This window comes from Sinocyclocheilus anshuiensis, unplaced genomic scaffold, assembly GCF_001515605.1.
Source record: "Sinocyclocheilus anshuiensis isolate Anshui unplaced genomic scaffold, SAMN03320099.WGS_v1.1 scaffold1734, whole genome shotgun sequence".
In the NCBI taxonomy this organism is placed as follows: Eukaryota; Metazoa; Chordata; class Actinopteri; order Cypriniformes; family Cyprinidae; genus Sinocyclocheilus; species Sinocyclocheilus anshuiensis.
In genome coordinates this window covers 171,194-196,288 of record NW_015544334.1, presented here as the reverse complement: position 1 = coordinate 196,288, position 25,095 = coordinate 171,194, and the positions used below count along the sequence as shown (strand labels likewise).

At 36.8% G+C, this 25,095-nt stretch overlaps 1 protein-coding gene across 2 annotated transcripts; it reads left to right on the top strand.

The window, feature by feature from the left end:
- ikzf1 (IKAROS family zinc finger 1 (Ikaros)) lies at window positions 1-24,369 on the top strand. Of its 2 annotated transcripts, XM_016499109.1 has the most exons (9): window positions 1-298; window positions 7,888-7,941; window positions 11,011-11,130; window positions 18,329-18,616; window positions 19,107-19,148; window positions 21,001-21,168; window positions 21,359-21,484; window positions 21,850-21,975; window positions 23,348-24,369. In XM_016499109.1, the coding sequence occupies exons 1-9, from the start codon at window positions 1-3 to the stop codon at window positions 24,067-24,069; spliced, it is 1,944 nt and encodes a 647-aa protein (XP_016354595.1). In that variant the 3' UTR covers window positions 24,070-24,369. The 2 variants fall into 2 exon arrangements, with proteins under 2 accessions (XP_016354595.1, XP_016354596.1); XM_016499110.1 differs by lacking the exon at window positions 19,107-19,148.
- Window positions 24,370-25,095: the final 726 nt, after the last annotated feature.

The window sequence follows — 25,095 nt, the reverse complement described above, 5'->3', positions numbered from 1 at the left end:
ATGGCTGCCAGTGATGGTCTACTGGGTGTCAGCTTTTATTGGCACGATACAAAGCGAAGTGCCAAGCTCTGCTGCCTCGATTCCCCGAGCAGACTCGACCTCTGGAATAAAAGCTTGCAAAATGTCTCGCCTGAACACAGAGACATAGCAATGCTGGGCTGGAAGGAGGAAGTGCAGTGGAGAGGGGAGGGACTGCGCGCAGAGTTCCAGACTGCTGCCGCGGCGCTAAGAACTTGTGCGCATGGAGCGGCGGGGGACAGCTGGAAGAGCTTCATACTGCAAACTCAAGGAATAGCAGGTAAATAACTCTCACAGGCCGGTCCAAGTGACACATATCACAGATTTAGTACTGAAGAGTTGATAAAAATGTACAGTTCAACTAAGTGAGAGCGAGGAGAACTGGCGTAATGGAAGTTTTCGTCCTGAACTCTGTAGCAGGTGCAAGCGCTTCAATCCTCTTGACATGGCGAAGGCGTGTTCGTCGCGCTCTACGCGTAGGCTAATTACTTTATTCTGCGCCAGGGCTTCTTCATCAGAAGTTTTAAATGTAGTTTATGTGTTTTTCTTTTCTTTCTCTTTTCTGTTCGTTTTTGGTTCATCATCTTTTTTCCAGTTTTCCATATGGAAAAAGTTTCCCGATGTCCCATATGTGGAACCGGGTGGAACTTTTTTTCCAATCATTTCATTGATAATGAAATTTAAATATACGCAATATATTCCTTAATTTTGTATGTTGTTAATGTTTTGTTTAAATGCAACTTTGAACGTTACTTTCATTATCTTTCGATACGCACCTGTTGCTCAGCATACAAATTCCTATTTTTAGCAATATGGACTTTTGAAAACCGCCGAAAAATAAAAAAAAGTCTGTTTTAATGACACATACATTTGATCAGTAATACGTCTAAGGAAATGTATGAAATCGAAAAGTTCGTTTTCTCCGTCCAGCTATGGATGCATTCTTCAAAAATAGTTTTTAGGAAGTTTTACACTGGACTTTTTTATTCATTATGTTAGAACCAAATCTTTGCTTCCATTCATTTCACTTTCATTTTCGCTCGATTTTCTTCATTTTAAATTAAATTCAAAGTGGTTAAAAGGTATAATGAAGTTATCACAGCAAGTTGGTTTTACTTAATCATCCTTAAAAAAATTGCAGTTATTTTTTTGTGTGAGTTTTCTCACTTTTTCCAGTGTAGGTACTGTAAGACAGGTGAAAATGACTTACACGAATTCTTTGGTCATTTATTTCTCCGGTGATGCATGTGTGTCTCGAGCTTCTCTTTTGTGCCCTTGTTTGGTTTCATGTACACTCGTTAGTGCTCACGGCACAGGTCATATGTGCAACACATGAGAAACTGTATTGAGCGATTGTGTAAAAATACACCGTGTGCGACAGACAAAAACACACTTCTCACATTTATTTGAGATAACTGATTCATACTGAGAAACGAGCAAACGCAAATTTATAGACAAAAAAGTTTGTTTTACTAAGATTTGAATAATTACCAATTAAAAATATAATTATCAAACCTATAATGTAGGCCTTCATTTGTAGGTAAGATAGTTAAAAAATAATAGCCGCTTTATATTTCAGTAGCCTACAGTTTGTTGCTGCATTTAAATAACTTTATTCTATTTTTAAAGAAAAAAAAAGAATGGTTTTCACATCCGCGCTCTTAAAATAACAGTTTCACAGTGTATGTTTGTAATGTTTGCGCATCTCAAAAGCATAATATCTCCATATACGGCAACATCTATTCCCGTTTGTTTCAGGCACTTTTGATGTATACAGCATATTGTACACGTTAATGTGGCACATTAAAAATGTGCGCAGAGAAAGAGAGAGATGAAATGACGAAGTGAATAAAATGAGTGCTCTCAATGGCAGTGTAGTGAAGTGTGGCAAGTGTAAATGAGGCTTCTAAAGCGAGCTTCTTTTATTTCTGTGAAAGCCTCAGAAAGCAGTTCCTGCACATCATCTTTGACAGATAGCAATCACTCTGTCTTACGCCCTTAAATGTGATGAAATCCCCACTGATGCATATGCAATGGATATCCCATTTGACAAACAGTTACTGAAAAAGCTAAACAGTGTTTAGAAGTTCAGCTCTTCTAATTAGAAATCATTATTTTCACATTGTTTAATTGCTACAAATACGATTATTCAATGCTATTTTTTTTTTAATTATTATTCATGCTAACTTTCCAAAAGAACCATATTTGTAATGTCTATTTTAGGTTATATTAATGATTTTTTAAAATCATATTCATACAAATATATATATAAACATAGGATAAACCTATATTTTCATTAAGAAATGCATGCTTTTCAGTATTTTTAATATTATTTGCAACAAGAGAGAAATAGAAGAATGTTCTGTAAGCTAAAGAAGAGAATTAATATTGTTTATGATAAGAGGTGAAGCTTTCTCTCGGGGAAATTGATATTGAATTAGTCTTACCTGTATGAACCTGAATATATTCAACATTCTTCAGGTGTCCTCCAGTACTATTACTTTTTTCATGTTAAAATATTCATTTGAAGATTAAAATCTAATTGACCAAATGAATAATGAATAATAACATTATTATTATTTTTTGTATAAAGGTTATTAATTAAAAAGTAGCAATTGCATTTGTGTTAACATCAAATATTTATTTGAATTTAGTATCTGTGTTTGACTCAAACTGTATCATGTTTAAAGTGGACAAAATATTTCTGTTATGACTTAAATCAGGTTTGTTCCTTCTGAAACCAAAAAAAAATAAAAAATTCCCAGAATTGTTTTGCATCCTTTTAGAATATTGCTGATTTATGCAAAGGAAAAAATTCCACCATTTACCCTTAGCAACTCTTCTTGACTCATTACATGTAGATGTCATTTATGTAACCATCCCTGAGTGAAATGATGAAACGGCACTTGTTGCAACTTGTTCTTTAGTTAAGTCATACTCACCTTTGAATGGCTCTAAACACAGCAATGGCATTTTGTCTGTTTAACGGTTTTGCAGTGCCGAGTCTCCACCCATCTCTTCAACTTTTTTTTCACACTTAGATCGTTTTCCTACCCTTTACACTCCCTTTCTCTGCACACACACACACTAAGGGTGTTTTAAAACCCACAGAGCTCTTCCTGTCGGTATGATAATGTGCTTGACTATGCTAATCTCCTGTCTTGACTGAGACCAGTGTCCTACACGCACACTGAGGTTTGACAACACAAGCAAAAACTGCTGAAAAAATAGGTAACTGAATTTGTGGATTGAGATAACATTTAGTATAGTAACCATTTCATTTTTACTACCTGTATATAAATAAAGTCATCAGCTAAGAGCAGGTAACTGGTATGTTAACTCTGTCAGAGTGGGAGAATAAAGCGCTGGTTTAAATAATCATACATGAAGAAGCTCATCAGTGAGGAGTATTTGAACATTTTCTTCCCCCTCTTTGTCTACACCATCACTATTTCCCCTCTCACATCTGCTCAGAAAAGGGGGCGCAGGGGAATACCGTACACAGCCACCCACCCAACACACACATACACTCTACTTCTCCACTCCATAGCCTCAGTCACGAAAAATAGTGCATCAACCTTCAAGATGATGGTTAGTTTGTGGTATGAGGAATGCGTCAAATATAATACATTTTTATTGCACCTAACCCAAAGCCAAACCTGACCTGACTCTAACCTCAATCAACACCTTTTGAAAAAGTGCCAGTTTTATCTATAGGAGTATGGAGTTGTAACACTCATGGTTTCAAAGTTTCCACAGATGACGAAACTTAGTGTATTGAATAGTTGCCATATGAAGAGAAAACGTGCCAAAATTCAAAAATCTTTGGAAGATATCATTGAACATTTATTTAACCATAGCAAAAGTGTGTGTTTTTTTGTGTGTGTTTTTAAAATGAGACATATTTGCTGTTATTTTAATCTCCAACCTGTTAATTAACAGTTTAGATTTCTTTAATGAAAGAAATTAGTTAGGTTCTTTAATGTTTATCTAACCAGCAGAAGACACTAGGTGAGTGTAAATCCCAGTTGCTCAGGTGGGGGACCTGTTCAAACGTTTCCTGCTATTAGAATGATGTTATTCTACGATGCAATTCACATATCGAACTCTAATAATCGAAACCATGAACTAAGGTGAATAAAAACTGAGAGAGAACCTTGATGTTCAGAAAAAATTTTTTCAGGAAAGTTAAAGCACTCTTACTGGCTTGTCTGTTTGTGTTGTTTTGTGAGAGCTGTGTGTGGAGGGAGGGGTGTGTTGTGTCCAGTTCAGTGTTTTTCCGAATGTGTTTCTTCATCTATGTGTTCACATTGTTTTGAGCTATGCCGCATAGTTGTGTTCTGTGGTGTGTTCACTGTCAAGCTCCAAAATTAGTTATTTTTAATTACTAAAATTACTCATTATTGTATTTTATTGACAAAACATTTTAGTTTGTCTTGTATATTTTTGATTAGGTCAGATGTTAAATGGTCATGTTACAATGTGCCCCACATATGAGACATGCTGTCACATTCCACTTCCATTCTTTCGGGGAAAATAAAGAAAAAGTGCACACCGTATTAATGAAACAAGACCACATATTTGTACATTTTTGTGAGATAAATGTGGAAGAAATACTCTGAAAGCCAAGGGGATTTACACAAGCCCCGCTCTCCCCTATGCTATTACTGTGTAGTTAGTTGGTTAGTTTTTGTCAATGTTACACTTCCTAAAAACTGGATCAATAAAATACATTTTAAAAATCATATTAATCATTCAATAAATGCATTTTTTTTTCTCAATGGGACACAAAATTGAACACATTTTCAATAAAAAAAACGTACAGACATAACATTTACTCAGAAAGGAACATTGGATGTTTAATTTATAAAAATATTCATCAATGAGTCAAACTTTTACTTTGACTTTTTTTTGTGTTTTTTTTTTTTGCAAATGCTCCACCATAGGATGTCAACTTAAATGTTGTATTTCTCTGGTCCAGTCACAGATTTTCAGTCATAATTGAGTGTTGCTGGGCCATTCAAGAATACTAACTAAAACAGGTTCTCTTTAAGAATTTGCCTGTATTTACCCACCCCATGTTGCTTTTGATGGCAACAAGCGCCTCCTGGTGAAATCAAAGATAGACCAGTGGCAAGAAACACGGCAAGGAAGCCAAGTGCCTTCCTTCTAGCCACTATCTCACAGCGGCCAAATCTATGAAGTGTTGAAAAAGATTGTTGATGTCCCATTTAGACAGTCAAAGAGGTCTGTGAAGATCCATGAGCAGAGCAGCTCCTTGGTCTTCATAACAGCTGATCTGATCTGCTGCAATTTGCTTGTAAAATATCATTAATATTACTTTCTAGCGATATTTTACAATCACAAATAATACCGTATATTTGTGGAAAATATCATTTAAATAAATATGCATTCAGTTTATTTTACAACACAAACAGAATGAGAATCAATCAATGGAGAATGAGCAATTTCCGAAGGAATTTTAGCCAGCTAGTTATCTTGCTAATTAGCTCACTAACATGAGACGTTCAGCACATTCAATTTTTTGCTACAAAAATGTAACAAAATTGAATTACATTTTTATTTGTCATATGCATATATGCAATAAAGGGGAAGAAGTGACCTGAGCAACTATTTCAAGTGTTGCATCATCAGATATACTGCACAGTATATTTAGAGTAAAATGTGTCATCTTTTGAGGTTAATTGTAATTTTTATATATATATATATTCCGCAAATGTGGATTTGCATATTAGAAACATATTAGAAAACATATTACTCTTCAGCTAAATACAATTTAATTGTGTCTACCTTTATGTCCACCTGCAATCCTTTATGCACCAATGACCTTTAACCCTCTCCATTTCACACACACAATGATGGCCAAGCACATGCACGTTTGTATCTCACAGCAGTCACAACAAGCCCTCACCAGGGTTTTGGGTGCGCGAGCCGGTCGTAAGTCTTCCGAGAAGCGCGATCCCCAGGAAGACTGGGACATTGCGACAGACGGTAGGCTGCCGGTTTCCCATTATTTGTTCCAAGTGCATGGAGCCATCTGTCATTAAAAACAGGAAGGCCTACGTCCCCCTTCTCCCAGGAGCTCTCTTCAGCTTGCTTGGCTATTTTCAGGAACTTCACTTCTCCCTGTGTGGCTGGCGGGGCCGGGCATGGGGCCCTAGCGGGAGTGTCTTGAAGTAGCAGCGAGGCCGAGGCTGTTGTGCCCATCTGCTGTGGGCCCAAGTGACCGCTACATTATTAATGGGGCCATAAGCGCTGGTGACTTCTCAGATATGCAGGCCTGGCCTGAGGAAGCGCTCACCACTGACTCCTTCTGAGGAGTCAGAAAACATTCATTCTGACCCTCCACTCTTTTTCTTTCCTCCATTTTCTTCTCGTCCTGTCCACCTTATTTTTAACGTAAGAGTGGGTGCGGGTATTTGTACGAGGCTGCTTGATATGGCAAACTAGTATTTGTTATCATGTTATTTTAATGTATTGTCATAATTATAAACACACCGGTTTGTAGCGCAGTAGTTTTCTGCACTTGATTAAATGGAACATTCTCACAACGTTTTATAAAAGTTATATAAATATTAGGACAAAACGTTCATAAAATAATGTTTATGGAATGTTTCTATAAAATTATTAATATTTGAGAGAAAACATTCTGAGATCAACATTCTTGGAATGTCCTAATGATGTTATTTGTACTTGAACGTTCTAAGAAATGTTTTTTGTAACCTTTAAAAAACATTATAATCATGACAAGAATATTAGAATATTAACAATTAACAGTCAAAAAACATTACATTTTAGGTAAAAATAAAGTTTGTAGAATGTTGTAAGTAACATTTTGCAAACCTTTCAATAATGCTATAATCAGGAATTTTGACATTCTTAGAACATTAAAAATTAACATTCAAATAATGCTATATTTTGGGTAAAAAATAAAGTTAGTTAAGAAACGTTTTTGTAAGCTTTAAATAACGTTCTAATCACAACAAGGAAACTGGACGTTACAACATTTTAGAAACATTTAAAAACAATGTTCCCACAATCTATTCATAACCTAAATATGTTATACAGGAATCTTCCAGTTATTTTCATATGGTCTCGACACATTCACAGAAAATAGCTAACTTTCGTGTTGCAAAATACGGAGAATTCTCTCACTGACTTATTTCAACTAACCGTTCCCTTATTTCTTAATCTATTCATTTCTTGTCTCTGATAAACCTGCTTTGTTTAGTTTGTACCTTCTGTATCTTACTCATTGCACTCTCTTGTCTACGTTTCCGTCTGTGTTCATACATCCCTGTGTTCCTATGTGTGTGTGTGTGTGTGTGTGTGTGTTAAAGAGAAGCGGAGAAAGAGTTGGGCTGCCGGGCTCACCCATGCATGCTCAGTAAATTAGAGTGAACACGAGCGCCAGTCAGCTGGCGATGCCAAACACCCGCATCCTCCATGACCCCGGGCCATCTAATTTTCTGCTTAATTTTGCGGCAGTCAGTTTGCATTTTTGGATGATTATGTGGTAGGAAATTAACAATAAATAACAAATGTGGTCTGAAAGCCTGTTCCTTTCGAGACTCCCCATCCCATCGCCGGCCTTGTAGCCCACCAAACCTATTCTCTTAGTTCACCCCATCTGTCAGAGCGGTAATGAAAATGTCTGTAGTTCATTGTAATGTAATGTGGAAGACAGTGGTGTGTTCGGCTGGAATAGGGCTGTTCTTGCCAGGGTGATGGAGATACACAAAGAAAGGCCATTCTCCTTTAATCACCAACCACTTCTCTTACACAGGCTTATTTTTGAGGCAGCGAGCGCTGATGATACTCTTTCTCTTTCGCTTTTACTCCTGTTAGAATACCTGCACAGGATGGAGACTGAGGAGGCACAGGAAATGTCCCAGATAACAGGTAAGAGCCGCCTCTCATACGTTCAAAGCCACAGTGAGGTCTGGGCGATCAAAACAGTGAAGCAAAGATAACCGTTTTTTGACTGTTCAACGACAGGCTATAAGAAGTTCTGTCTAAGCAGATATATGTGAAAGGGGTCATGAATTGAGAAATCAAAATTCCCTTGATCTTTTGATATATAAGAGGTCATTGTGCTATAAAAACATCAGAACTCAGAACTTTCTCGTTAGTCTAAAAAAAGCTTATATTGTAGCCAATCTGCCAAAATAACAGCTTGTGGAATGTGGCACTTTATGATGTAATAGTGACACTAAACACCAGCTTCGCAGAAGATCAACGCCTGCTTCTACATCGCTGCTTGTTTAGCCCCGCCCACTGATTCACACGTGTAGTAGGTAAATGACAAGAGCAGCAAACGCAGGTCTAGGCAGAAACTAAACGATAAACTTTATTTGATGATCTTTATTTTTAAGGAAGTGCCAGAGTGCGTCAGTAAGAACTTGGTCCTTTGTTCTCTTCATTTTACCGCGGATTTGTTTATTAACAAGGCACAATTCGATGCAGGATTTTCAGAGCGATTGAAACTAAAAGACAAATCTGTGCCGACTATACTGGATCCAATGTTAGTGTGAGTAACTGTTTTCATTACATGGGTATTTACTTCTGAGTCTGCAATACGTTACACCTATTCAAACAGAGCGTTCAGATGAGGGGGGTCTAAACAGGACAGAAAATAGCCTATTACTTCTAAATTATCATGTTTTTTTATGTGAAAATCTTGATGGACCTCAGAGAACAGTACAAAATAGTGAAAAGGCTGTTCATGACCCCTTTAATGCACAGGTGATTCTAGACCAAATTTAGGAGACTTCCAGTCACAAAAATGTCTGATTAACTCTTAAAAATTTATATACTGTATATATATGATCTCTGAATAATAATAATAATAATAATTCCACTCTTACCAGTTTAAAGGAACAAAAAGTTACTACATAAAATGATAGTTCACCCAAAAATGAAAATCATTTACTCACCCTTATGTCATTCCAAGCCTACTTTCGACTTCATTGATGAATGAACAAAAACATTATTTAAAATAACGTTGTTCTGCAGAAGAAAAAAGTCTGGTTTGGAATGACATGAATGGCATCTATCTCGCATCAGAAATGTCTCTTTTCCAGTGAAATACCAAATCAAGTATTCAAATGGGGCCCCATTACTGATATACATCTACTTACAAACAGATTCAATTTGAAATCATATTTTCAGCAAGATTTAAACTTGTGAACTCTTCCACATGAAGCAAGAAATGTTCTTCTTTGTCAAAACACCTCAAGGATGACGTCTTGAATCGGCCCGGGGTTAATGCATACACTTTTCCGGGAAAATAGATAAATGGAAAAAGGGAACACAGTCTGAATGCAGGAAAAGGGTCAGCATTTGTGCTCTGTCGACATTTTCATATCTAAATAAAGTTACAAAACTTACACAAGACTCATTATAGTGAGATCCAAACTTGTTGCATTAGCGAGAATTTTATATTTAATGCCCTGACTGTCAACGCTGGGATGCAATACATCCTGGAGCAACCGCAATACAACTCTATTACTTTAAGGGGAAATGTGTACATTTTACACTACTAATGTCACCAAACAGATCTGAAAAAAACAATAGGTGCATTCGACTTCAGCTGGATTTAACTGATCGGTGAGATTTGCTGCTTGGAGTCAGGAGAGGAGTTGAAAACAGAGACATGTAGTTGGACACTTTCTGCTTCCCGTAATAAAGCTTGGGCAGTGTTTGAATACTTTATCACAGATTAAGTGGATTACATGCAATATTTGTCAAATACACAGACGTTTCAGATGTTTTTATGTAGCAACAGAAACACTTTTCATTCAGTACTTTATGCACTGCTTAATACAGCGCCTGTATGCACAAGAATAAAGTTAAAAAAAAAAGCCTATTCTATTTAAATACCAATAAAGTGGGGTCTATTTTTTTTATCAGTTTTATTTTGATAAGCATGAAACAATATAACATCAAGATTACATGAAAAGAGTTTTTACTGTTCTCTTGAACACTCCCGCCACCCATGATTGGTCAGACACACAGATATAGCCCCACCCCCAACTCATGCCATTGGTTGAGCCAATGATGGGGAATCAGTCTACAAATGGCTTACGTGTAATTGGCCACATACCCACAGTAAAGTGTCAGGAGTGACAGCTACATTTAAATACAGGAGTAAATCCCCTAAATTACCGTTTCATGTTTGTACAAAACAGAACTTACTCTTGAAACTGCCATGATTGACACCATGGTAACCATAGTAACATTCTGGCATTTGGTGTCTGCTATTTCTTATCAAAGTAATATTGCTGTGACCAATGGCTCAATTTTAACTAAAACCACTGTCAACAGAGCCGTCGTGTTTTGTATAAGTTTGGAAGGCTACTTTGCAGAGTGCGCTCTTGAAGGGTTGCCATGTCCACTTATTATAAGCGATGCTAATTAAGCCTCTTTTGAGCTTGCTATTTGGGCTCGGCTCATAAAGCGATACAGTTTATATAGTTAATAAGATAGGCAGGTGCAGATCGTGATATTTTGCTATGGGGCTTATTTCCAAGATATCGTGTTTGGCTTTGAGTTTACTATGGGCTTGTTCTTATTTTTTTTGTTTTTTTCTAGCACTATTTGGCAACACTAATGAGTCAAAACATCCCCTGTGGTTTTTTTGCACCGCACATACAGTAAAGACAAAACTGATACACATTTAAATACATCATTAACAAGTTGATCAGTTCGGTTCCATATACACTGTGTAGAATTTCTCTAAATCCGGTTGTCACCTCCTGAATTTGTCAGGAGTCAGTTCAGTTGTAGAATGCAGTTGTCACTGTGTGTGTAGAGAACATAAGCACTAAAAGGTGAACTGACAACCGAATTTAGCTGCAGTGTCATAGTATATTAAACTTAAAAATGTGCTGTATCAATTTTTAATTTGAAAGTATGTATAAGGGATGGGCCTGCGTCTATGCTGGTAACTTAATTCTACTCTCTGCTCAGGAAGGGACAGCCCGACTGCTAACGAGGGGGGAGAGGACCAAGATGAGGCCATGCCTGTTCCTGAAGACTTGTCAGCCAGCACTGGGCTCCAACACAACAACCGCACAGACAAACCACTGGGTGAGTCAGACCAGTCTAAGCTGGGACTCAACCACAAAACTACCTCATATACACATTCATGCAATACTCTGCATGGAAGTCTGATATAACTTCCACTGAAGCCCACTTTTAAGGTCAGCCTAACACAGAAAGCTTTAAAATGTAATACTTTGTATGAAATGAGTGCATGTAACGGCTCTCGTCCTGCCTACAACATCAGAGAGCGAGTGCACTAGATTGTTCAAACACAATCGCATGGTCCGAAGCATTCAATTTAGCTCAAGATGCGCATCTTCAGCTTTTGTAATGAGATCATGTCTCTTTTTTTCTATTGGCATGCATAGAAAGAAAAAAACAAAAAAACAAAACAAATCAAAACCGAACTGCTGTAAAAACTTTAATTAATTATTTTCCTCTTGTCAAACTGATAGTTCATACCTACTGTTATTTAAACAGCAAATTTCTAATTTAATACACTGAAACAGCATTTACTCACTGACTGAGCCTACACATAATGCGCTCAGTTGTGCCATGAACTGTTTAACCCACTTATTAGGAAGACATTTTTCTTTACACACTTCTGCCCTTCCTTCTCTTATGTACTCTTGAAATTCTATATTACATTTCTTTTGTTTTGATAATTTATAAGTTCTTTTTGGATTAAAAACATCTGACAAAATGTCTAAAGGATTAAATGTAAATTAAAATTTGATTGCAAAACTGTTAAAGACATTTGTTTTCCAAGAACAAAAACTAAAAGGTGCACAAATATTCAAAAGTGTGGGGTCAGTAAGATTTTTAAAAGTGTTTTTCAAAGTCTCTTATGCACACCAAGGCTGCATTTATTTAACCAAAACACCGTAAAATATGCAATAATGTGAAATATAATTAGAATTTATGGTACTGTCTTCTATTTTAAAATATTTAAAAATGTAATTTATTCCTATGATGCAAAGAAACATTGGCTGCTCAAGGAACATTTCTTATTGTTATCAATGTTGAAAGCAGTTGTGTGGAAACCATGATTTTTTTTAGGATTAATAGAAAGTTCAAAAGAACAGCATTTACTTGAAATAGGAATCTTAATAACATTATAAAAGTATTTTTTGCCACTTTTGATTAATTTAACTGAATAAAAGTATTTATTCATAAAAAGAAACTTTTTAATGACCTCAAGCTTTTGAGTCATAGTATATATATAAGAATTGAACACTTCTGTTTTCACAAAATGAATACAACAATATGGCTTCTCATTGAAAATGTCATGTTTGATCGGTAGGTAGTAACAGAATGCGTAAGTTAGTCATTATATTAATAAATATAGTGTTAGCAGTGTAAATAGAACGTGGGTTAACTAAAGACGAAAATGGGTGGGAATAAATTTGGCTAACCAAAAGTTAACAGATGGCCTGTTTAATATCTTGATGTATTTTAGTTTGGAATTTTCCCCTCCAGAAGTTCCAGATTAACTTGGACTTAATGTGTGACCCGCTCACTTTGAAGCTACTGAAAGTAAAAAACAGACTGAGAGAGACAGAGAGAGAGAGAGAAAGAAAAAAAAGATGTGAGAGGAAACTGAAATAGGATGTGCAAGAGTTTCCTAAGAAGAACTTGCCAGAACTCAGTTTCAACACTCAGTCAAGGAGATAAAATGTTCAGGAGCAACACCAGATAGGCGCAGTATCGCAACAAATGCGAGCGTACGCTCTCTTACATGCAACACACACAACTCTGCACCTGCACTTATGCCATGCTTTCACTTCAACTGCCACGATATTCACACACTTCCACACACACCCACATTCAAATGCAAGTCCAAAAGACATGCTTCACTCTCAGCAAAATAACACTTTCATATCTTACTCATGTGTTATGTATATAAAGAGCAAAGTCATATTGATAAAGTAATAAGAGGCCATAGACGCTGACAGAGGTTGCAGCGTGTTCTCATTACATGAAAGAAACCACTTGTAAGTCATCTGTTTGAACAGTCAGGATGACATTAAGAACACTAAGAAGTGTATTAAAATTTAACTCAACACCACCCATTTTTTGCCCACAAATACACTTTTTCACACTCTTTAGAGATGCTTTCACTGATGAAAATTTTTTTAGATTGAGATGTGAGTGTATTTGGGGTGTACAGAAAGAATCATGATGCCATTTAGGATTTAGAAGAAAAAAAATAGTGGATTGTTCGAGAGAAACAGGGAACTAAACTTCAAATGCTCTGAACTCATTAGTAAAGGTTTGTGTGAATATATGTGTGTGTGTGTGTTGTGTGTGTGTGTGCTTGTGCGTGCATCTGTCTGTCTGCCTGCATGTTGTCCCTGAAGATATAATCAGCCAGTGTGCAAGAGGATGTGAAGACAGTATCTTCACAGTGCATCATTGCTTCTCTGATTAAGTGTATCAAGGGAGTATCTGTGCAGACTGTGCAGTACGCGGCTAGATCAGACACGTAGCAGCGTGTGTAGAATATCAGGAAATCAAAACATATAGAGATGGTTCTTACAAAGCGCTGTCTCTTCGCTTTCCTGCTATGAAAGACCTAGAAACTCCTGTAGTTATAAAAACATTTTGAGGATTGAAATTTTAAATCTGTGTGAAGCACAAAGAGCCACACTATGTTTTCCTTTACAAACTAAATGTTTATTTTAAAAATATTTTCTATTTTAAAAATTGTTCTCGCATATATTTTTAATGAAATAAAAGGCCACTTATGAGTACTTACAGTACACTTTTATGACTAAGTACACTTTTAAATAGTGCATTTTTAAATAGTCAAAATAAAAGTCATACGTTAAAGTACATTCTAAATAATTGTGTTTTAATAATCTTTTGTTGTGCATTAAAGTATAGTGTTTTAATATTACATTTAAAGTTAATATATTTCAAATGTACTAAATTGCAACTTCATTGTTACAAATGTAAGTATGTTCAAGTTTCGATAGAAATAGCATTTAAGTGTATTTTAGTTTGTCATATTTGCTTGTCAGTACATTCAGCAGTCAACCATATTTCAAAGACAATAGAAGTAATTATGAAATTACATATAAAGATGTACTTGGGTCCTACGTAAGTGGGTCAAAAATAGTTCAACTTTATTTTATAGTGTCCTTGTTACAGTGTAATTACACATTTAAATACTGAGTAATATTAATTAATGTACTTACTATATGTTTATGGTGAGGATGAGGGTTTGATTTAGGGTTAGTTGCAAGTACAAGTACATGTAACGTGTAACAATGACACCGTAAAACAAAGTGATACCACCACAAAAAAAAAAAAGAATTTGATATCAATTTAAACTATAATGTTTTTATATTATAATTAAATTTGAATGAACATGCAATTATGTGTATCAAAACATCATATTTATTAAGTATCACAAGGGGTATTGGTGTTCACAACCCATTTTACTCCCATAATGTCACATATTTCCAAGTGAAACAAGACATTCAAGTAGAAAAAATGAGCAGGAATTGTTTGGAGTGTTACATACCAGAGTAGAGCCAAACTGAATGCTAAAATAATACATAAATAGCCATTTGGATATTAATTAACCTAAAAAAATAGCTAAGTGGCAACAGAAAGGAAAGTCATTTTAGATTTTGATTAGAGATAATGAATATAAACCATTTAATTCCATTAAATCACGTACACCGATTAATCATTCATATTAAGACGTTCATATTAAAATAAACATAGTCTATTTGTATTGCATGTCGACTTAAAGTTTTATTAAAAAAATTAGTGCTGTTTGGTTTGAGCATTAATATATAGCACTGCATGGAAAAATACGCTGACCAGTGAAATGCAGGAAGGTTTTCATGGTGCCTGGCCTATTTTATCATGTAATTTCTCTTTTTAAATGTATGAGGGTGATGGCCTGCCCTTAAACCTGTTGCTATATCAGATGCAAACATTTCACTAGCAAGTTCCTAAAAATGTGAGTGAAAGCAGGGTTCTTTTTTATCACATCTGACACACATATGCATACACATGCATGCTCAAACATATACTCTCACCCACCCGCTGTGGAGCCGTGGTTAATGAGCATGTAGCTCTCCCGCACCGCATAAGCTATTCAAATTTTTTTTTTAAGCGCCTCGACTGGAGCACAAATGAAAATAAATTGTACTAGCAAAGACTTATTTTCATTTATAGCGCCCTCGTCGTGAATACATCCCTTGCTAAAGTGCAATGTTGCGATAACTTAGTAATCGATGTAGCAGAGGGTCACAGGTTCAAACTGCTAAAGGGAGACTGACTTGTCACTAACCGAACCACTTCAGTTCCAGAGAGTTGCTCTAGAAATGGAAAAAAATCTAATTTAATCCCATTTAAAATTATCCATTGATGTTTGTGAGGTTTGCCTGTTACGTCGCTCTGTTCTATGTAGAGCTCTTTTGTTTGTCCTTGTCTGTGGCTTTTGACACTTGCTTCCCAAAATGGGTAAATTAGGATGTGTGACAAACGTTATACAAAGTAAAAGCTCCTCTTCCCATCCCCAGTTTAGTCACAACTTCCCCAAAAGATCCATGAGAGACCGTATCATGACAACAAGCCTAGTTCCCTCTGCCAAACTCAGGTCACATCACACTGGTTAAATCATCATATCATATAAGCAGAAAGGCTGTCAGTGGATCTGTGTGTGTGTGTGTGTGTGCGAGAGGAAGAGATACATCCTTTTATGGCTGTTAATGGGAGATCGCATTCCTGTATTGACTTTATGTTATTAACTGCTGTAATTCATTCACACATTGACACTGAAATCCATATAAACCTTCTTTAAAGGCAACATCAAATGCAGTTTACAACCTGTTTTACTTAATCAGACAAACTTTATTAGAGTTAAACAGAATATTCAGCAGGAAAAATGTAGGCAGGTCTATTGGGAATTGACTGGATCGTGGAAATGCTAATACAACCAGGATACTAGAGGGGAGGGATTGAAAATTACTATTAAAAAAACAAGTACAAAAGCTGTCACTGGGGCAGCTCTCTTTTCAAAAAGTATGTATATGTATAATTTAGGTACACTTTAGGTATAAAATGAACATTAAGGTTCTAATATGAATCCTTTAAGGCTAAATATTCACCAATGAATAGCGCACATAAAGACCAGGAACGTGCATTAAAAAGGAAAATTGCTGGCTTGACTTCATTATGTGATGTTCAGTCAAGAGCTTCTCTGAAATGAAAGATAATACAGTTTTTAGTCAACTAGCTTTTATCTTTTCTAGTTAGTTATTTGATTCGTTTTCAGTCTTTTTCTTAGTCACTGTCAGACGATTATACTGGAAACTGGATCACTTGCTGTAAAACTCGAGACAATTATTTCCAATCTATTTTGGAAGCACACTAACAAGAGTGTGGCTGTGCTCTGCTAACTGTCAGAGAGTAACCTGAACACAGACAGCACTTTTGTCTGTCGGTACTCTCCAGTTCAATCACGTGCTTCAGTTGCTGATCCCTGTAGTCTGAATGCAGAAAATGAAAAAGAAAAACTGTTTCACTTGTTGTGCTTAACAATTCCCTGTCTGTGCTTCCCTTTCTGTCACTTCTCCATAACTCTTGTCCTTTTTTTTTCGGTTGGGCCGGCTCGGGCGCTGAAGCTTCCCCTTTTCCCTTGAATTCCCATATTTCATTATTTCTGCTTGTTCCTCTTGAGTCTTTACAAACAGAGGCTGAAGCATGGGGAAATCAGCCTGGCACCACAGTGTGTTAACCACAGGACCTTTACCCTGAGCTCTAACTGCCTTAAAAGACTCAAAATGTTTACTTTATTAGGCTGAACGGGCATTTGAGCAATGATCTAGCTTATAATCGGACATTCCATAGAATAACCTAAATATTTAACACAATTTCATTTTTATTTGATGGTGTGCTCCTTTTTGCATGCTTCTGTAGGCTTGTATGTGAGTCTATGTGTGTGTGTGTGTGTGTGTGTTTACCACGGTTTGTTGGTCTGGTTTACACCGCTGAGAGTCCTCAGTTTCACAGAGCTTCCTGTGTCTCTGTTTCCTGTTTATCAGTCATTTGTTTCAGAGAAGTGTGATGATGAATGAGATGGTAAGATGGTTTGAGAGCAGGCAGTTTGATAGAAGAATATTGGATTATTTAAATGGAATATTAATCCAGTAGTGTTACAGTACATCTCTCAAATATGATTCCTTAAAGGGTGTTGGGAGTATTTACCACGTAAACATATGTCTTATGTAAATGTCTTAACTTTATATTACAGATTTGTCCGTTTATTTACAGTACATGGTAGTCATAGTGTTGGGGAAGCTAATTTGAAACTGCCAAAGTAGCTACTCATTTTTAATTTAAATTTTTGATTACAAACTACTAACAAAAAGTTGCGAACTACACTACCATCCAAAAGTTTGGGGTCAGTAAGATTTTTATTTTCTGAAAGAATTGAATACTTTTATTCAGCATGGAAATCTTACAAAAGATTTCCATTTCAAATAAATGCGGTTCTTTTGAACATTCTATTCATCAAGGAGTCCTAAAAAATGTCTCATGGTTTTCAACAAAAATATTAAGCAGGACAGCTGTTTTCAATTTGATAATAATGAGAAATGTTTCTTGAGCAGCAAATCAGCATATCAGAATGATTTCTGAAGGATCATGTGACACTGAAGACTGGAGTAATGTTGCTGAAAATTCAGCTTTGCATCACAGGAATAAATGACACTTTAAAATGTGAATATATGAATAAATTAACAGATACATCAATCATCAGAACAATCTGATTAAATCAAATGAATCAGACTTCACATAAAAAGCATATTGGATTATTGTCTCGGTTTCCTCGGCTACAAAGCTGTGTTTCCTTCAAAAAAAAAAAAACCCTGTGTTGTAGCAGCTGAAAATTTTATTAAGTTAGTAATTTGCTACTGCTTTCAGTTATCTCCCAACACTGGTCATATCTACAATACACTGCTGTTCAACAAATGCAGTTTATGTTCTTTAGGTCAAGTGAATGTTTCAAAAAATGTGTTTAATGCAATTAAAGTTGATGTTTTGCACATACACACACAAATACAGCTAATCAAAGGCTGAAATAAAGAAAACAGTTGCTTTGCAGATGCTCTTTTCGCTGCAGAACATTAAGAAATCATGATAAAAGATGGCAGTGTTAGTTAGAGAAAATAACCACCCAGCCTGCCACTGAACTTAACAGGCCCACTACCCTCTTTTCCAGCCTGTAATATAAAAGTTGAGGCTCGGAGTGACGAGGAAAACGGGCTGACCTGTGAGATGAATGGAGAGGAGGAGGAGGAGGAGGAGGAATGTGCAGCCGAGGACTTGCGTGTGCTCGATGGCTCAGGGGCCAAAGTGAACGGCTCCCACGCAGGTCCTGACAGCAAGCCGGCTGCCTACCCCACGGCCGGGGGCATCCGCCTCCCCAACGGGAAGCTGAAGTGCGATATCTGTGGGATGGTTTGCATTGGGCCCAATGTGTTAATGGTGCACAAGCGAAGTCACACTGGTAAGCACAACTGCCATCTACTCTTCCCTCCTTATACTATCACTCACAACTCACAGGGCACAGGGCTGGGTAGGTTGATCCGCACATAGAGAGACACACAGAGAGCAGGACAGAGACAGACGCTGGGATGTGTTTTAAATGTAACCATCCTTTTCTTTAATGGAAGCCAGTGTAGTAACTGTGCACGGCTTGACTTGAATGGATGATGTTAGTTGATGTAAATGACTAATATAATTACAATATGTTTGTTTTTAAAACATTAGGGTAGCATTTTCAGATAATTTCCGCAGTTTGTTGCATCCAAAATGTAAATTCGGTCATCATTTGCTCACCTTTATGTTGTTCCAAACCGGTATGACTTTTTTTTTCTTATGCGGAACACAAAAGAAGATATTTTAAAGAAGCATACTGTTTTGGTTACCACTGACTTCCATTGTATGGACTAAAATACTGAGACATTTCTCAAAATATCTTCTTTTATGTTCCACAGACGAAAGAAAGTCATACAGGTTTGGAATGACAAACAGTAAGGGTGAGTAAATGATGACAGTATTTTAATTTTTGGGTGAACTATCATTTTAAAGACTCATGTGTTAACAATTAAGATGAGATGTGTGTTTTTGTCTTTTGTGACATTTTGTTTAGATTTCTTTATAGCTAACAGTCCAAATGTATCAACTAACCAAGCAAAAGTCTCTCTCAGATGACAATTATTTCAGTATTAGTTATTTTCTCCCTTTCTCAAATTGATATTCCACTGCGACGAAGCCAAACCAGTGGGTGAGAACATTTTTCAAAAAGGCACTTAACTTCCTCACTTGACAAACTAATGAAACTCAAAATGGAAGAAAGGAACAGTGGGCTAATATAAATTCAGAAAAGAACGTACAATAAAAGACATAATGAAGTGCTTCCTATTTAAATCAAAATATTCGCAGGAGGTACCGTGCTCCTGAAATGCCTTTTTAATGAGTTTCTTTTTCCGTCTTTTTGCTGCTTCACTGGTGACTCTTATTTTATAGGGCTTTTGAAGAGAGCGCCGTATTAATAGCGTTCTCGGAGAATGCCACAACATTCGGAGGAGCTGGATATTGGTTTATTCCAGGGGCGCTGATCAGGAAGACTGGCTCTCAAACACAAAGTGTTTCCTTCACTTTATTTAAATGAGCTCTGCATTTGCATTGTGATGGGCCGCTCTTATTTTAGAGCTGAAGAAGAGGAAAAAATGAGATTTTCAGATCAAATTGACCCAGGCAGTGGTGCATTACGAAACTGGCAGGCAGCGTCTGAAAGCCTCTTGTTCGATCAGGAGCCAGGCAGCGCGCACAGAGCGCAGAGCGCAGAGCGGCGCTCGAGTGTTTGATTGAGCTTTGGCGCGAGGCGCCGCGTTGTTGGAGATGTAACAGCGCGCCGGAGCCGTGTAGGACAATGACCCCGCATTCACAACGTAATAGCGCTACAGCGGCGGATGCTTTGCTTCCAGAGAGCCGATATAGTGTCTCAGACGCTCGCCATTTACATGGCCATTTGTCGCTGGCATTCTATACAGGTGTATATATAACTGCTCTACAGGTTAAAACACAACGAGTCACTTCTTTGTGAGCGCAAGTTACTTTATCACACAAGGGAACACAGAAGCCACAAAAATCGAAAAGACACATTTTTTTGCAATTACTTTTTTAACTAATACACAGTTCCAGTGGATGAAGTCCATTTTAAGTCACATTTAATGACTTTTATAAGGATTTATACAATACAGATAGTGTAAGCAGCTTTACTGCAATGAAAAGGAAATGTTGCAGAAGTCAATAATTATGAAATTTCAGCTATGGCAGCTTTACACATTATCAATTCAGCTCAGTGGTGATTTAGTTTAATAACAGTGTCAATGCTGCAAATTTAATCATGAAACAAGTTTAATTCGGCTAAGGCAGCAGTGTCATTATCCAGCTTTATTCAGTTCATTTTTGTTCTCGTCCAATAATATCAGTGAAACTGAATTAATAATATTACTGAATATTATTTGTCATTTAAAAGTTTCAGACAGGTGTGCTACTGCACCTATGGACATATTCTACTAATGTTTGATAACAAGAAAGTGTCCAAATACTTTCTGCCTTAATTTTGAACAGTACATCTATTGTTTTATCATTTACAGCATAACACGTTTTTTGGTTTAATATTTTGTAACCGATTGCAATGATCCTCAACCATTTTTAAGCGTGGCTTAAGTGTCCAAATATGTTTTGGGACCATTAGAAAGGAGAACATGCTGAAAAATCTAGTTCCTTAATCATTGTGCATGACTTGCAGCATGAAGTAATTTTACATGAAAATGTCTTAATTCCAACATACGAGTTATGCGTTATCTTTCATTCTCCTAGGGGAAAGGCCGTTCCAGTGCAACCAGTGCGGTGCTTCCTTCACTCAGAAGGGTAACCTGCTCCGACACATCAAACTGCACTCTGGCGAGAAACCTTTCAAATGTCACCTGTGCAACTACGCTTGCCGCCGCAGAGACGCCCTCACCGGACACCTGCGCACGCACTCGGGTAAATGCCTGTCGCCTGGATGATTCAGACATGCCTACATTTCTTCATAACTCAAACCTGCACTGATTCATTCACTTGAGCCAGTTCAGAAAACAAGTGTTATTGTGTTATGCTATATTGTAGTGAACACCACAAAGACAAAATTGTACTCTGTGATTGAGAAGATTTTGCTTTTGTTTTAAATTTACAGTTGGAAAACCTCATAAGTGTGCATACTGCGGGCGCAGTTACAAGCAGCGGAGCTCGCTGGAGGAACATAAGGAGAGATGTCACAACTACCTGCAGTGCATGGGCCTTCAGAATAGTATTTATACTGGTCTGTGAATGACAGAACACCAAAGCTCTCTCTCAAAGTGTTTTCTGTTCTTATAGATGGAAATGGTGCTAATCTATAACCATTATCATGGCCTAAATGTGGTTTATTGTAAATATTTATTAGTGGAAGTACAACTACCAATAATTGATAATTTTGCAGCAACATGCCTGTAAAGTCCCAAAGCTTAAAAAAAAGTCTTAAGAAAAAAATTAAATAGCTTAGAGTAAGGGATAGAAAACCATCTTAATTGCATGATTGAAGGAACATCATCCTTAATTATAGTTAGCATCATGTCAGAGGATGAGCTCAGGTTAGATACGGACTTTTGAATCTTATGCGTGGTTTCTTTGTCTTGCTTTCCATAGTGAAGGAAGAGAACAGCCAGAATGAGCAGAGGGAGGACATGCCTGCATCTGAGAGAGCCTTGGTTCTAGACAGGATAGCTAACAATGTAGCTAAGCGTAAGAGCTCTATGCCACAGAGGTTTGTGGGTAAGAGTTGAAGTTTGCTTTCATTGTACAGTTATATCGTAGATCATCCAGATATCACTGTCAAAATGCATGTCTCTGACTAAAAGAATTAAAACATTGCAGAGACAAACAATGCTAGGCAGCTCCCTCATTTCTTTCTCTTTGACGAGTTGACTAAAAAAGCAGGGAAAGAAACACTATAATGGCATGCAACATGAACTGACTTTGACTGTTGCTTATTGTTTTATGAATTCTTATGTAAATTGCACTTGCTTCTTTGATAGTAATAGTTTTTGAATTGCTGTTAGAATAATGTGATGTGTTACTAAGCCCATTTATCTTCTTTTCATATTGGTGTTTCACTGAAGATTATTGTAAAAATGTAAAGATATTTGAGACACCATTTGAGGTTTCTCAGACTGCTACACTGGAAGAACCCTCTGGAGAAGTTGTAGGCACCTGCTGGATGTTCTGTATTGGCACTGATGGTTCAATGAAGAACCTTTAACACATGGAACCTTTCCATCGCACAAAAAGTTCTTTATAGTGGAAAATGGTTCTTTAGATTATTAAAAAGTTTTTCACACCAAAAAACAAACAAACACTTTTTTAAAGAAGTAATCATTGAATGGTTCTGCTAAGGCATCACTGCAAAAAAAAAAATAAAAAAATTGGCACCCTAATGTTTAATAAGAGTGCGGCTAAATATATATATTTTAAGTATCTCAAAACCTTCATGAACATTATGATCCCAGCTAACAAAAACATGTTCTAAGAAGGTTTTGCTAATGTTCAAATTAAATTATGAAAATGTTATTTGTGAATGATCTCTAAACATTTAAAATGCCACATTTTTAATGTTTTAAAAACTTTTTTTCTTGGTTATGGGTTATTATTTTGCAAACATTATGGGAACATTACTTTTGAATGTTCTCTGAACATTTAGAAACAATAGTAACATTTAAAAAATGTTAAACCAATGTCCAACTAAAATGTTTCAGGAAAAGTTTCAATGAACAATGCATAAATAATATTTTAGTGCTACCATTTTAAGAAAATTTTGAAGACCTTTGAACTTTCAACATACACTTTGATAATATTAGTGGAAGAATGTTTGAGAACCTTATTAAACACTGTCAGCGCATCAAGGAACCCCATCCCAGCTAACAGTCTTTTTTGAGTTTTATTTCAGAACTCTCTGTTTTTAAAGGGCACCTAGAAGTTCTCCAAAGGGTTCCCCAGTAATAATAATGAATAATATTACAAAGACAAGAAAAATGTCAGAATTTGTGCTTACCAGTAATGGTTTACTGGTAAATAAATCAGTTCTCATTTTACATTTCACAGAACTCAGATGAGTTAAAATCTTTGCTCTTTTGGCTTTCTTCCTCAGGAGAGAATCGTTTGTCGGAGCTGTCATTCGAGGGCGGCTCAGGTGAGCTCATGCAGCCTCACGTCATTGATCAGGCCATCAACAGTGCGATTAGCTATTTGGGAGCAGAGTCCTTGCGGCCTCTGGTTCAGACCTCCCCTGGCTCCTCCGACATGGTGGTCAGCCCTATTTACAACCTCCACAAGACACAATCAGCTGAAGGCAATGGCGTGTCCGCTAAGGACAGCGCCGCAGAGCATCTCCTTCTGCTGTCCAAGTCCAAATCGGCCTCCGTGGAGAAGGATGGCTCGCCCAGCCCCAGCGGCCAGGACTCTACTGACACCGAGAGCAACAACGAGGAGCGGGCGGCTGGGGGAGGCACGGCGGCGGCCGCAGGGGGTCTCATCTACCTGACCAATCACATGGCTCCAGGTATGCGTAACGGAGGTCTGCCAGTGGTAAAGGAAGAGCAGCAGCGGCATTTCGAGGCCTTGCGGGCAGTGGGGATGGAGCTGACTATGGCGTCATCGGAGGGGTTTAAGGTGCTGAGCGGAGAGGGAGAAGAGTTGAGGGCTTACCGCTGTGTCCACTGCAGAGTTTTGTTCCTGGACCACGTCATGTACACCATCCACATGGGATGCCATGGCTTCCGAGACCCGTTCGAGTGTAACCTGTGTGGTTACCGCAGTCAGGACCGCTACGAGTTCTCATCGCACATCACGCGTGGAGAGCACCGCTTCTAACACAGTTAACACAGAGAGACGTTCCACATACGCTTGACTACACATTCACTCTCACACAGCCGATTCAACATTTCAGGATTTTTTTTAGACACTGTCCAAACACTGGATTTTTTTTTTTTTTTAAGTTTCGTGTAACATTGGTTTTTCTTTGTACATACAGTTGCCTATATATTTCGTTGTCTTGTCTATTTTTCTACGATGGTGTGACTTGTATGTAGACTTTAAAAAAAGAAAAAACTGTAACTGAAAATAGAAATTAGGTGTTTGAAAGTACATTTTTAAATCATCCCATATAAATGTGACTTTTTTGCTGCCCTAAAGTAACTAAGATGAAAAATAATAATAAATGCTAAAAATTAAATAAAGTTATCAAATATTATTTGCAATATGTGATGTAAACTCTTGTATCTCTCTTTCCTGTGTTCCAACAGTTTACTCTTCATTTTAAATATATATTTTTTATATTACGCAGCCTGAAGAAGTTATCATTTTATAATTTATTACAATGACATAATGTCACGATTTGTCCATTTTATGTAACATGACTCCCTTTTGAAATGTTCCCCTGTAAATTGAAAATATATGGCAGTACATATTGTTTTTTTAATTAAATTTCACAGCTTTTGTCCTTGCTTGTTTTATATTGCATTTACAAATACAGTTTAAATAAAGCATTTTACTCATACATATTTACATTAACATCCTAGAATATATACGCTTGCAAAAATAATAAAATATTTTACATTTGTTCAACCTTTGATAATGTGTCAAGTTTTGTAAAGGTAATTTTAACATTTAAATAAATTTGCTAATGGAGATTGAGTATCTCACAAAATTATGGAATGAAGTTTATATTCATAGATCAAGAACGTATGCTAAAATAATTAGTACAGAACTAATTATTAATCTTTATATAATACAGAATGCAAGTCCAAGCATCACACTTGTAGATAATCACTTTTTAGCTAAACAACTGAGCTAAATGAACATTAGCTAAAAGGTATTTGTCACCTTTTAGGCAATTTT

What these genes read in the sequence shown, in the direction of transcription:
- ikzf1 (XM_016499109.1), top strand. Translation starts at nt 1, where the DNA reads ATGGCTGCCAGTGATGGTCTACTGGGTGTCAGCTTTTATTGGCACGAT. An exon ending in GGAAATGTCCCAGATAACAG is followed by an intron (nt 7,942 to 11,010) that starts GTAAGAGCCGCC and finishes CTCTCTGCTCAG; the next exon opens with GAAGGGACAGCCCGACTGCT. An exon ending in TATGCCACAGAGGTTTGTGG is followed by an intron (nt 21,976 to 23,347) that starts GTAAGAGTTGAA and finishes TTTCTTCCTCAG; the next exon opens with GAGAGAATCGTTTGTCGGAG.